This window comes from Rattus rattus, chromosome 2, assembly GCF_011064425.1.
Source record: "Rattus rattus isolate New Zealand chromosome 2, Rrattus_CSIRO_v1, whole genome shotgun sequence".
NCBI lineage: Eukaryota > Metazoa > Chordata > Mammalia > Rodentia > Muridae > Rattus > Rattus rattus.
In genome coordinates, this window is record NC_046155.1 from 119,090,285 (window position 1) to 119,104,628 (window position 14,344).

Consider the following 14,344-nt stretch of genomic DNA (forward strand, 5'->3'; position numbering starts at 1 on the left):
AGTTCATCAAGTTTAGCAACGGATACCTTTACCCACTGAGATCTCTCGACAGCCCAAATGAGAAGTCCTTATGGTCCGGGTGTGGTGGTGCACGCCTGGACTCCCAGTGCTCAGGGCTCGGCAGGAGGAGTGAGGAACAGGGTCGCCTCAGCTACAGAATGAGCTCAAGGCCAGAATGACCTACATGGGACCCATCTGAAAACCAAACAAACCTCTGTCTAGCTTTACTGAGTGCTGTGTTCCAAACCTAGTGGATCCTGGGCCACTCTTGACCTCACACCTTATGAGATGATGTCCTGCAGGACACCAGTTTGGAAAGCACTCTTTGGGACTGGGCAAAGGAAGGTGTCTCTAGAGACAGCTTTTGGGGGGATACCCAGCAAGTAGGGTGCTTGGGAGGGAGCAGGGAGGAGGCTTTTGGCAGGTGCACATGAGGTTCCCAAGGAAAGAGGACTCGAGAGGACCAGAATGTTGGCTCCCAAAGGGCAGGGGAACAGACCAGACTCTGGGAACTCGCACTTGGAGAGGCAGACATGGGAGCAGCGATGGGACCAGGGAGGAGGCATCTTTCATTCACTGCTGCATCCTTCCCAATTGTGGAATGGAAGTAGTGGTGAGTCCCACGGCCTCTCTGGGCTGGATGAGCCCTGAGGTTAGGAAGATGCTCAGTCCCAGCTACGTGCAGACTGTGTGGTTGTAAAATCGACAGCAGTTGTCCAATGCCACTTGGCTGAACTCGGAGCTGGTGCTGAAAAGAAAGCAAAAGGCACAGTAGGATGTCCAGGCCACTTTGGTACCTGTTAATAGTCTGTGCAGCCCTGGGGAAGTCACTCCACATCTCTAGTCCACCTTTCCTCCTCAGCCTTTGTCCTTAAGCCTTCATTTCTTCCTCCCTTGGTCATGGCTGCCACAGCCATAACATTCCTACCCTGGTACCCGGACCCCAAGTGCCAAGAGCACGAGGGTACTTGGGGTTTCTGCCCTACACTCTCACCTACGGCCCAGGTAGGCGCTCACCTCTGGAAGACTTGGCGGCAGCACAGGTAAACCTCAAAGCTGCTGCTGCTGACAGTTTGGTTCAAAAGGGACATGCAGTCCACCTCGACCCCCCTGGGTACATAGAGGATCCCTGTGGAAGGAAGTAGCTTGGAGGCTTGGCCCAGGGGCCAGCCCTGCCTGAGAGGGGCTAGAAAACAAGCGGTCAGCATTCCGAGGCTGCTGGACCATCACTCACCTGCCACACAGGCGTTTAGCAGGGACACGAAGGCCCCTGTGATCAGTGCCCGGAGCACAATCTGGGAGAAGTCACTCCTCCGCTGGGGGACCAGGGAGGCTGCAGGGGAAGCAAGAGAGCTTAGGGCCAAGAAGCCACCCACCCCTCTGCCCATCTCCTGAAGCTCTGACCCTCAGGGGGGCAGATGAGACTCTTCATTGCTCTCTGGCCCAGTTCACAGCATCCAGTGATGTCCCCTTCACCACACCCACTGTAACAGGAGGAGGGATAGAAGCTGATATCTCTCTCTCTCTCTCTCTCTCTCTCTCTCTCTCTCTCTCTCTCTCTCTCTCTCCCCCTGATCTTCCTATCTTCCTACTGCTACCAACCAAATGTTGAGATTTCAGGCTACTGTGCCGAGTTTATGTGGTACAGGTTGAACCCCCTCCCGGTCCTCACTTCGCTTCTCTCTAAACTGGGCCGACAGCACTAGGAAAGACGGCTGTGCCATTTATGCTGTGCCACATTCATGAGGAGCCTTCCTCTCCCTGGCTGGCTGTGAGGGCACAGTGAGGAGCAGAGGTAAGCCAGGAGACTCACATTTGGGGAGAAGAACGCGGGGGGGGGGGCCCGGGGGCAGTAAGGGGCTGGGGTGAGGCTGTCTGTCCTCACTTACCTGTGACCTCCCACCCTTTACTCTGCTCATCGTCCCCACCACCCCTCCCCACCACCCCTCCCACTTTCCTGGGTGCCGCCCGGCCGGCTGAGGGACTCACTCAGGCCTCCCAACATGATGCCGATGGAGCTGAAGTTGGCAAATCCACAGAGGGCATATGTCGTCAGGATTTCTGCTCTGACCTGAAAATGCAGATTACAAGGAGGCCTCGTCCCAGGACATGAAGCTTCCCCAGCCTTACCTCACTCAATCCCTTTACTGCTTTGGCCTTTGGAGCCCCTCAAGGTACAGCTTTGCCAGCCGTGCACTACCACTTTAAGTTGCCTCTGTCTCTCAGCCTGCATCCTTAAGACCCACCTTCTGTCCTGTGTTGTGGAGACAGAACCTCAATTCGTCCTAAGCTGTCCTCAAGCTCATCATATCAAGGATGGTCTCGAACTCATGATCTTCCTGCTCCCACTTCTGAAGTTACAGGCAGTAACCTACAGCACCGTGCCCAATTTGTGCAGCGCTGGAAATGGAGCCCAGGGCTTTGTGTATGCTAGGCCAGTGCTCTATTAGCTAAGCTACGTCCCCTACCCAATTACCCGCTTTTCAGGGTCGGGCTGGTTCAGTGTGCCAAAGGCCACCCTTTCTTCTATCTCTGCAGTCTCTTGCTTCTTTCCGGTCACTGCCTGTAAGCCCAGACCTCCATTCGACAGTCGGGCTGGAGTGGGACCCAGCGCTGCACAGTCAGGCTGGGAGTCCAACCTGCCCGACTTCGCAGCTTTTCCCACTGTAACCAGCTTCAGCAGGTCAACAGCCTCTTTAGGTTTCAATTTCTATATCTGGGATGTGGGAATAACAGTGCTCGCCTCTGAGGCAGTCACAAGGCCCATGTGGTGTACAGGAAACACCAGGTATACAGTAGGTGATTTAAGCGTTCTGATCAGTTGTTTGAGTTTTCCAGAGAAAAATGCCAAGGAGCCAAAATGGAACCCTTTAAGGGCTGGAGAGGTGGCTCAGTGGTTAGTTTCACTGGCTGCTCTTCCAGAGGTCCTGAGTTCAGCAACCACTGGTGGCTCACAACCATCTGTAGTGGGATCTGATGCCCTCTTCTGGCTTGCAGATAGAGCATTGATAAAATAAATAAATCTAAAAAAAATTACAAAAACTGAAAACAAAAAAAAAAAAACAAAAAAAAACAAAAAAAACTTTTCTTATTAGGAATTTAAAAATAAAACAAACAAACAAGCAAACAAACAAATATGGAACACTTTGAACAAAATAATTGCTTGCCACCCATGTCTCACACCATAGATAAAGTAAATTTTAGAACACTGAAGAAAACAAGTATTTTAAACATAAGATCATAGGATACATAGGACAATAATGACCATAGCTTCAAGGTAGCAGTGTCCTACTCATTTTGGGGTTGAGCTTGCACCGAGGCTCACACAGACAAGGCAGCTGTGCCAGAGACGGAATCCAGTCCCGTCCGACTCCGCTCATGGTCTTAAATTAACACTTCGTCTCTTTATTTCCAGAATTTGATACTTACACAACTGCTTTATAAGATTAGAAAAAAGGGGGTGAAAAAAGGAAAAATCTTTCAGAGAGAAACATTTGGTATAAAAATTGATGTTTGAAAAATGAAATTCTTTCAAACGAAATGAAGAAGAGGAAGTAACAGAGAAAAAAGTTACAGAAAGCCGTAACAGAAAGAACCAGGGCCTGGTGGCTCGGCCCTGCACCCCTCGTTAGGTGGAGGCAGGAAGATGGTGAATTAAAGGCTTCCCTGGGTAACTTGATGAGGCGTTGCCTCAAAACAAAACTGGAAACATTTCTAAAGGTAAGAAAAATTTTTGGAATTCTCTTCTTCGAATGCCTTTTTTAAAAATGTGCTTTGATGTTATGCCTGCACGTATGTCTATATAAGGTCTTCAGAGCTCCTGGGACTGGAGTTATAGATTAGTTCTGAGCTGTATGTTTGTGCTGGAAACGGAACCTAGGTCCTTTGGAAGAGCAACCAGTGCTCTTAACCGCTGAGCCATCTCTCCAACCCTCTTTACTTTCTAAGTAGCCAAGTGTAGCCCTGAACTTCTGATCCTCGTGCCTCTAACCGGGGATTGGGATGAACTGTTTACACAGTGCTCGGGATCCAACCCAGGGCTTTGCTCATGCTACTCAAGCACGCTGCCAACTGAGCTACGTCTTCAGCCCCCAAACACGCCTTTAAACACACACTTCCAGGGCAGCTTTATTTCTGGTGATGTAGTAAGGCAGTGAAGCGGCACGTAACTGCTACCACAGCAGTGGGAAAAGTGCTCCAGGAGGGCTCGGCCTGGGGTTCTGCTTAACCACATCTCAGGAAGGTCCTGAAGAAATGACCCAGGAAGCAGGGAAAGTTCTACACTGAGATATTCAACATCATCATCATCACACACACACACACACACACACACACACACACACACACACACACACACACGGCTGAATGATCCAACAGCACCAGTCTGGTAAATATGGTACGACACTCAAATTTGGGCCTGTGAGATGGCTCAGCAAGTAAAATGCTGTCACCACGCATGACATTCTAAGTGCAATCAACTACAAATCATCCTCTGGCTTCCATACGTGACATCTGACATCTCACACACACACACACACACACACACACACACACACACACACACGCACACACACGCACACACATGCGCACACTGAAATAACTATTATCATTTATTTTAAAAATACATGAATTTTGGAGCCAGGCATGGTGGCAAACAGACCTTTAAGCCCAGCATTCAGGAGACAAAAGTTAGCCTGGTCTACAGAGGGAGTTCCAGGCCAGCCAAGGCCACACAGAAAAAACCCTGTCTCTATAAACCAAAACTAAAACCAAAATAAACAACCAAACATAAAGACAAGTAGATTTCCAATGGTGTGTAGCTCAGTGTTTAGCGTGCATGAGGGCCTCGTATAATCTCAAGCACTGAAATTAAAAGCCCACACAGCTAATGATGCTGGGAAGCTGGTATAATGTAGTGTGGAGAGCAACTGTGTAAACTCTGTCTTAGAAAGAACAAAAGAAGCTGGTCAGCAAGGCTCACACCCGTAATCCCAGCACTTAGAAGGCAGAAGCAGCAGGAGTTCAAGGCCATCCTTCCATATGCCTTTGGCCAGCCTGGGCTACATGAATCCATATCCCCAAAACAACACACGCAAAAGAAGAAAATGAAAAAAAGGCAATAGCTGTTGTCTTAGGATACCGAGATTATTATAGACTTTTTAAAAAAAAAATTCCCAGCATTAGGTTATGGCTCTGTATTCTTTCAGAGAGGCTAATTTCATAATTACATAGCTTATGTAGTTTTGCTCATGGTAGTGGTTTTAGAATATATGTTAATAACCCCTGTTTTCCAAACTAGAGGAAAGGCACAGTAGCTCACCCGAGGCCAAAGCTAGCAGTGGTCCACTGGTTTTAGACAAAGCTCTTTCTGGAGCCCATAGTGCAGCTCTGAAGCTAGAGAGAGGGCAGCCAAGCCTGTCTGGACTCCCAGGAGAGCAGGATATGGGTGGCTAAGTGCCACCTCAGTGTGTCTCAGGCAGGCCCAGGGAAACACAAAACAGTTGTCAGGGGCCCTGGGGAGCGCTGTGCCATCCCCGTGCTGCAAGGAACGGATCAGGACACTCACAGAGATCCACTGTTTCTTGTCACCAAGCCACTCCTCGGCCCCTGCCAGGCGTCGTTGCTTGTACTGGGAAAGCTCTTGATAGGCCACAAACTCATTCAGAAAGAACTTGATGCCCAGCAGCTCAGCCACTACCGGACAGTCCTCCCAGGCCACACCCATCAAGAAGGCCACAGGCCGCAGGACGTAGGAGCAGATGAGCTGAGGGTAAAAGGGTGGGAGAATTGGGTAGGTCTCTCCTGGGTGTCCATCTATCATTCCCTGTCCTGGGACTATCCCCCTCCACCACAGTCACACCTGGAAGCTGAGTCCCTGGATGTCCACCATGTCCCCTAGCCAGGAGAGGGCAGCATTGACGAAGGCCAGTACAGCCAGGAAGGCAATCAGATTGGCAGCAATATTGGCAACGACCTTCACTGAGATGGCAGCCCCAGCACTGGCTGCTTCCAAGAGGTTCTGAGCGTCTCTATGGGTGGGATCAATGGGTGCCGTTACTAGCATGTCCCTATGAGCAGTAAATGTCCCCACCTTATAGGCTCAAAGGGGAACCTTGGACAGAAGGCTTCAAAACCAAAGAGGCTTTTTTTCTTTCTGAAACAAGGAGATAAACGGCTTAAGATAAAACTATATACACATATATACATGAGGTTTACAAGAAAATACAAAATAAGGGTTAGGGATATAATTCGATCCATAGAGCACTTGCCTAGCATATGCAAAGTTCTAGGTTTGATTCCCCAGAATGCCATAAATTAGGGGTCATACTATACACCTATAATCCCAGCATTCAGGTAATAGAGGCAGGAGGATCACAAGTTCAAAGTCATTCTCAGATATACAGCCGGTTTACAGTTTGATACCAGATGAGATACTCAACACTTCATATCAAAAAAGAAACAAAAAGAAACAAAGAAAGAAAGAGAAAGAAAGGCAGTGGGCAAGGGAAAGAAGAGGTGGGGGATGATGGAGGTGGTTTACAATCTATTTCCACAGGGCAGAGCAGCCCCAGAGCCTCAGGAGGTGTGATGGCCTCCAGTTCCTAACCTTCCTGCCTCTATCTCCAGGTGCTGACACATGACACCACACCCATCTTCTTCTCAACATATTTAAAGGTTTGTTAGTAGTAGTGGGCTGGGGAGATGGCTCAGTGGTTAAGGGCACTGACTGCTCTTCGAGAGGTCCTGAGTTCAATTCCCAACAACCACATGGTGGCTCACAACCATCTGTAGTGGGATCAGATGCCCTCTTCTGGTGTGTCTGAAGACAGCTACAGTGTACTTATATACATAAAATAGATAAATCTAGAGAGAGAGAGAGAAATAGAGAGGGGAGGGGGGGAAGAGAGAGAGAGACAGAGACAGAGACAGAGAGACAGAGAGAGACTGTGACAAAGGCAGATTAGGAACCTGGCATTCCACTTGCCAGTGTGAGGCTGCCATCTGGTGGTCAGAAATGCAGAGACGGTGGCCGGGAGCAACACCAGGCCACACCAAGAGCTGAGCCACCCTGAACCTGGACCAGCCCCAGTCCCTTTTCTCTTGCTGGTCAGAAACGGATTATGAAAAGTGGAATCCATGTTTTGCTGCTGCTGCTGTTTTTCTTTGTTTTGTTCTGTTGATACGAGTCGCCCTATGCAGCCCAAGTTGACCTTGACCCTGCTATGTAGCCAGGCTGGCACTGAGCTCTCTATTTTCCTACATCAGGGCTCACAGATTAAAAGTACCTAAGCCAGGCGGTGTCTTTAATTTCAGTACTCAGGAGGCAGAGAAAGGTGGATCTCTGTGAGTTCGAGGCCAGCCTGATCTACATAGCAAGTTTCAGGACAGCCAGGGGTACACAGAGAAACCCTGTCTTGAAAAACAAAAAACAAACAAACAAAAAGAGTAACTGGATGCACTTCTCTGGACCCAAGTTCAATTCCCAGCACCCACACGGAGACTCCAGCCATCCAGAGAACTCTGACTTTCTCTTCCGGCCTTCTCAAGCACATGGTGTGGATACACACACACAGGCAAACACTCATACACATTAAATAAATCAGTCCTTTACAAAAGGAGTGTGTTTGGACTCAGCAGTTAGGAGTACTTGAATTCTCTTCCAGAGGTCCTGAGTTCAATTCCCAGCAACCACAAGGTGGCTCACAACCATCTGTAATGGGATCTGATGCCCCCGTTCTGACATGCATGGAGACAGAGCACTCATGTACATAAAATACATTAATAAATACATCTTTTTTAAAAAAGTGTTTGCATGTGAAGCCACACCAAGGCAGCGATGGAAGAGAATGGGCCTAGGCTCCATGGAAGGCAGAAACAAGTCAAGGACAGCGCTGTTCTTTGATACCTCTGCCCTCACACATGGCACTAATGACCCCCAGAAAGCACGCACATGTCATCTTCCCCCAGAAATCCCCCTGCAGCACTCACCCATAGGTCAACTTCACGCCATCCTTACTCCGGAACTTGGACTCCTCTACCTCTGGGTAGACCAGCTTGGAGAGAGCCAACGCACAAGGGGCGGCCATGACAGAGGCTGCGATTAAGGAAGCAGCATCGATCTGCAAGAAGAGCAGAAATGGTGGGCTGGGGCTGGTATGGATGTAGAGCTCGCTTAGCATGCGTGAAGCCCTGGAACCACACGACCAGGCACGGAGATGCAAGCTTGTAATCCCCACACACAGGAAGTGGGAACAGAGGACCAGGAAGTCAAGGTCCTCCTCAGTTACATAGCGAGGTCACAGTCAGCCTGGGACCTGTCTCAAAATATAAACAAATAAATAAATAACAGGGAGGTTATGGGGGACAGGTAGAAGAAAAGTGGTGGCAGAGGGATGTGTATTTATGTGTATGATACGTTTTAAGTATGACTTCACTGTATTACAGCTAGCATGGTCATTAATAATCCCTTTTATGTTCAGTTGATCTCCCAGTACTTCTGCAAGGGCCTATGAGATGGCTGAGCTGATAAAGGGGCTTGCTGCTAAGCCTGACAATCTGAGTTCAGTCCCCGGAACTGACATGGTAGAAGGGGAGAACTGACTCCTGTGAGTTGTTCTCTTCCACAAACGTACACATATACACACACATAAACATATATACATATACATGCATGCACACACAAACATATACACATATATACACATATATACATATATACATACTTATATACACACATACACACATATATACACATACATATATACACATATATAAAATTATATAAAATACACATAAAATATAACAACAAAGAGCAGTGACTGTTTCCTTAAAAACCAGTACTTCTCCAGGGTAGGCCAAGCAAATGACACTACTTCATCTAGTGACAATGAAAAGTGCAGCCCCAGAGGAATAACTATGGCTTGCTCAAAATAAAGGAAGAAGAATTAAAATCCAATATGGCCTTTGGCTCCAATTTCACAGATTCTCCTCACCCAGGCTGTCTCTCTTTGACCACTAATCCCCTTCTGGCTGTGGAGTTTGTGACAGATTCAGACAATACTCCAGAACTTTTAAATGTTGTTTTTAGTTCCTCAGAAGATGGGATGAGATGCGAATACACAGCTTGGGGCCAGCCTAGAGGGTTTCCTTCTCTGTTCTAACTAGCCCTAGGCTTAGGCCTGGGAGCTTCTAGCCTCCATACAATCTAATCTTCCAAGCTGACTGTTTTAATGCAGCTTCTCTCAGCTTCTGACTGAATTGCTCTGCTTGGCCTCAAACTGACTCTGGCAATCTGTTCTAATCTTCTGGCTCCTTCTCATTCTCTGGTTCATCCTGTCTTCACCTGCAACCTATGTCTGTAAAACTGTCCCAGTAAAACTACCTCCCGGCTCTCTCCCTGCGCTGCTCTTAGGTAGCCTCTTCCTCAGCTGTTCCTCTGCGGATCTTCTCTCTGCCACACTCTGTCAAACCTCTCTCTGGTTCATCACTTTGCCCCTCAATAAGATGTCACTTTCAAACATGGCTGCTTCCTTTGACAAGCTAACTTTACTTTTATTGTTTGGGATTAAAGGGGTGCACTAAGGGGTATCTGTATTCCAGTCAGAAGGATTAAAGGTGAATCATTCCAGCCAGATCACACAGACCTAGAAGGTCTTTGGATATGATCCCTTGTCAGAGCAGCCATGTTGCTGGAGAATTGGGGTAGATGAATCGGGTAACCGGTCCCCGTCTCCACATAGCTTCTGTGTGGTAAAGGAGTGTAACCCTATGTTCTGTTTTTGAATACCTACTGGGACAGGGAACTCACCACTTCAAGGCAGCCTGCCTCACTCACTCCCGTATTAGGGAGTCAGCCTCCTTCAACAGCCTGGAGGCACTGGGTCTGTCTCTGTAAGTCACACTGGATAGGAACTCCAGCAAGATCATAAAACACCACCAACTCTGAGGGGGTGGGACACTTCCAAAACATACAACCGCACTGCTCCAAAGACAGATGAACAGCTATCCCTCCACTGTGCTACTTACCAAACTGAAATCAGAACCAACCATCTAACTGACAATGGGCAAATAGCCTTTTCTTTCAAAGTTCTGTTTATTTTGTGAATGGATGAGGGGCAGCCTAGATGGGTGCCCTCTCAGAACTTTCATGGCTTCGGTTGTCTCCTCGATGGCTGCTAAGCCCCAGTGTGGACACTGCCAACCTGGAATCTGGGGCTCTCTGTCTACCAGTCTAGACCCCAACCTCTTTCTTCAGCTTGAAGAGTGCATTTTGTAAGCTTGGATTTTAGAGGGGAAACACATATTCCAGAGCCATTACAGCCACAGCCTCAAATCCCATAGCAGCCATTCCTGCTCTTGATGGAGAGGTGGAGTCCTGTATGCAGGCAGTGAGGCCAGCACTGGTTCATCCCACACCAGCCTTCTGCACCTCCCCAGCTCTGCGTCAAGGAGCACAGTCAAGAATGCTTTCCATCCAGCTACCCAGGACTCCTCTACCCTCTGGACATAGGCAAGAAAGGTGTTTAGTGAGAAAGAAAATAAGGAGAGATTTCTGGTCTGGCTTGTTGTTATTTTGTTTGTTTTGTGTTTTCTTTGTTTGTTTGGTTGGTTCTTCAAGACAGAGTTGGCTTTGGCTGTCCTTGAACTCACTCTGTAGACCAGGCCAGCCTCAGATTCAGAGATCCACCTGCCCCTGTCTCCTGAGTGCTGAGATTAAAGGTGCTCACCATTGCCCACCTTCTGATCTTAATGCGGTCACTTCTGAGCACCATGCTAAGTGTTTCCTGACCATCTTCAGTCTATCTACTGCAACCACGTAACCAGTACATCTGCCCATTTTACAGATGTGAAAACTAAACAACAGAGTCACTTTGCCCACTCAGGATCTTGCAGACCCTGTTTTCCTTGGGGACAATTCAATAAGAAACATGAGTGGCCAACTCTTGAATGTTACCATGACCAGCCTTGGTTCAGAGACCCCTACACCAAGAGACCACTTGGTTTTTATTTGCAGTGAAAGTTGGTGTCTATCCTAGAGCCTTTGGGACAACAGCAGAGTTGGAAATGTATGTGGAGGTCACAATGAAATGATTCAGTCAAATGACATTTGGGGGCTGTGTGACAAAAGAGAAGACCTAGGCTGGCGCTGTCCAATACAAACACGACAGATACTGTATGTATAATTTCATTCCTGCTACATTCTTTAGATACAGTCTTGTGTAGCCCAGGCTGGCCTCAAAGTTGCTATGCAGTTGATGGTAACCTCAGATTTGTGATCCTTGTCCTCTACCTCCCAGGAGATGGGCCCATTAGGCATGCAACACCACCCAGAAAAGCACCAACACGTTTAGGTGGTCAGCAGCCACATTTAAAAGTGCAAAGAAGGGCTGGAGAGATGGCTCAGCGGTTAAGAGCACTGACTGCTCTTCCAGAGGTCCTGAGTTCAATTCCCAGCAACCACATGGTGGCTCACAACCATCTGTAAAGGGATCCGACCTCTTCTGGTGTCTGAAGACAGCTACAGTGTACTTATATATAATAAATGAATAAATCTTTTAAAAAAAACGTGCAAAGAAAGCCAGGCTTGGGGGTTCAAGTCTGTGTGTAACCCTAAGTATTTAGGAGGCTGAAGTAGGAGGTCACCAGTACAAGGGCAGTCTATGTAACTTAGACATTTCTTTAAAAAATGGTGAGTCAGCTCAGTGGTACAGCACTTGCCTGGCATTTGGGAGTGAGGCCCTGGGTTTGCTCTTTAGCCCTGAAGGAAGAAAACTAGACACCGTGTTTTGAACTGTCCATGTTTCGAATAGTCAGTGGCTCATGGCCACTGCGTTGGACAGGTCCTACTCCTATCCAAATACCTGCAGTAGGAAGGGTGTGGCAAAGGGTCAGAAGCTGAGCCACTGTGGACAAAAGGACCAGCAAGATGGCTCAGTAGGTAAAAGCACTTATCATAACGAGCCTTGGTTCAATCCCCAGAACTCATGGTGGAAGGAGAGAACCGACTCCCTCCTACCCACACAGGCATGCTCCTGTGCTCATACACGGACAGTAATAGTAAAAAACGTTTTGAAAATAAAGAATCTATGAACTGGGAGTGTGGCTCAATGACTTGGCCAGCATGTATGGGGTCCTGAGTTTAAAAGCCAACTGTTCAAAACAAAGGAGAAGAATCTGGGAGTGGCACGGGAAGGGAGCAGAGGGAACTGGACGGGAGGCCAGGCAGTGATGGTTAAGAGCCGGTAGGGGGCAGAAAAGAGCTTCTCCGCAGCCAGGAACAGGAGTAGAGCGAGAAGGGAAGTAAGGTCCGACTGTTAGGAGCTTTCCCAGACCCTGCTGGGGCTGCGGCCTGGGGCTTTCCCTCTACAACCCTGGGAGTTGTAGAGGGAACTCCCAGCCCAGACCTGGACTCAAGACTGAAGAGAAGAAAGGAGCTGAGTATAACCAGATGCTATACCACAGGCAGAGGTCTCCCAGCATAGAGGGTCTCTGACTTAATGCCTCAAACAAATAATTTCTGCATCAAGGTGGTAATAAAGGGATAAGCATTCTGCAGAAACTGCACTTGGCATTTTGAATTGGGATCTTTCCCAGGCTGTGAAATGCAGTGGGATGTTTTTTTGCAATGCTGGTGGCAGCAGCCAGTCAAGCCCTAGGCCCAGGTCTGCCCACAGGGCCAGGGGAAGCTTGGTGCTGTGATGGACTGGTGTTTTCAACTTAAGATACGTTTATTGGTGTGCTTACTGGGCAGAGCCCCGCTGTGCATATGTGAGTTTTTGGTTTTGTCTTTTAATTTTTGTTTCAAATGGGGTTTCACTATGTGGCTATGGTTGGCCTTGAACATTTGATCCTCCTGCTTCAGCTTCTAGAATACCAAGACCACAGGTGGTGATAAGTGTATATTTAATTAATTAATTTTTGAGACAGGATTTCTCTGTATATCTCTGGCTGTCCTGGAACTCACTCTGTAGATCAGGCTGGCCTCAAACTCAGATCTGCCTGCCTCTGCCTCAGAAGAGCTGGAGTCAAAGGTTTGCACCACCACCTCCTTTGCCTTTTCTTTTCTTTTATTTCTTTTAGTGTAGTAAGATACATCCCTTGCCTTTTAAGTCCTAGTTAATGACTAGAGGTGTCTGCAAATCTCATGTGTCTAGAAAAACACAGGACGATTCTTAAAACTGATCACGAGGGGTTGGGGATTTAGCTCAGTGGTAGAGCGCTTTGCCTAGGAAGCCAAGGCCCTGGGTTCGCCCCCAGCTCCGGAAAAAAAAGAACCTAAAAAAAAAAAAAAAAAACTGATCATGAGGCCCAGGGCAAATTAAGATGTTTAAAGACCTTAAGATATGCAAGTAGTATATCTAATATGTCACTATTGAGAAACAGTTTTACCAACAAAGTTTGGGGTTTCGAATTTTGTCTTTAGCCTTTTCTTTGCCTTTTGAGGCAGGTGAATTAAGGGTCCAATTCGCAATACTGGATCGACTCATGAGAGGATTATGATACACATCATTTAGGAGGGCAGATCCCCAGAGAAAGCCTACATGTGGGTCTATGGAAAAGTGGTATGCATTTTGGAGTCAGATCTGGGTTCAGATCCTCAGATCCTGGCTTTAACTATTAATTTACTCTCTAAGCCTCAATTTGCTAATCTATAAAATGGGGATATTAAAGTACCCAGCATAGCGCCTAATACATAATAAGAGCTTAATAAAGGGAATTCTGGGAATCTGTCCCAGCGGCCTTTTAAAGTCTAACCAAGTAGTTTAGCCCAGCAAGCCCACCTTGCTCAGGCAGAGCTGGGCTTTGAGACAGAGAGGGGACACCCCGTGGCTGCTGTGACTAGGAGCATGTGGGGCTTCCAGAAAGGCAATTTCAGGGCTCTGGCACAGCCAATCAAAGAAAGGTTCTACCTACCCCAAAGGAGATGTAGGCACCCAGGAGGCTGCCAGCAATGGTAGCATAACCTCCAGTCATGACAACGTGAACTTCAGAGAGTGTCATGTCTGCCAGATAGGGCCGGATCAGCAGAGGAGCTTCAGTCTACAAACAAGTCAGAAGGCAAACGGTGAGCTGCAACAGCTGGGCACTGTTCTCACGGCCCTTGCTGTGGGAGTGATGGTCACAGTTCTTGATGAAGAATCTCAGAGGAGACAGAGGGTGGGGTCCCATTCCACTGAGCCTCTCTGGACCTCATTGTCCTCCCACCTCTGTGACAGGACCCGAGTATCACCACCCCACCCCACCCTGTGCGTTGGCACTCATCACGTGCCTCACACCCAGGCACCTCCCGCTCGGTGCTCATAACCTGAGACAGAGAGGAACCTCATTTTCCACGGAAGCAAAC

General features: G+C 48.0%; 1 protein-coding gene across 1 annotated transcript in view; it reads right to left on the reverse strand.

Moving 5' to 3' along the window:
* Nucleotides 1–675: 675 nt before the first annotated feature.
* Nucleotides 676–14,344, reverse strand: part of Slc28a1 (solute carrier family 28 member 1) — a 37,612-nt gene continuing 23,943 nt past the window's right edge. The window contains exons 10-17 of the mRNA XM_032895978.1: nucleotides 13,915–14,040; nucleotides 7,990–8,120; nucleotides 5,861–6,029; nucleotides 5,567–5,764; nucleotides 1,990–2,071; nucleotides 1,235–1,333; nucleotides 1,018–1,129; nucleotides 676–748 (exon numbers count right to left, since the gene is read on the reverse strand). Coding sequence (XP_032751869.1) covers nucleotides 676–748; nucleotides 1,018–1,129; nucleotides 1,235–1,333; nucleotides 1,990–2,071; nucleotides 5,567–5,764; nucleotides 5,861–6,029; nucleotides 7,990–8,120; nucleotides 13,915–14,040 — 990 coding nt within the window. The remainder of the gene's footprint in view (nucleotides 749–1,017; nucleotides 1,130–1,234; nucleotides 1,334–1,989; nucleotides 2,072–5,566; nucleotides 5,765–5,860; nucleotides 6,030–7,989; nucleotides 8,121–13,914; nucleotides 14,041–14,344) is intronic.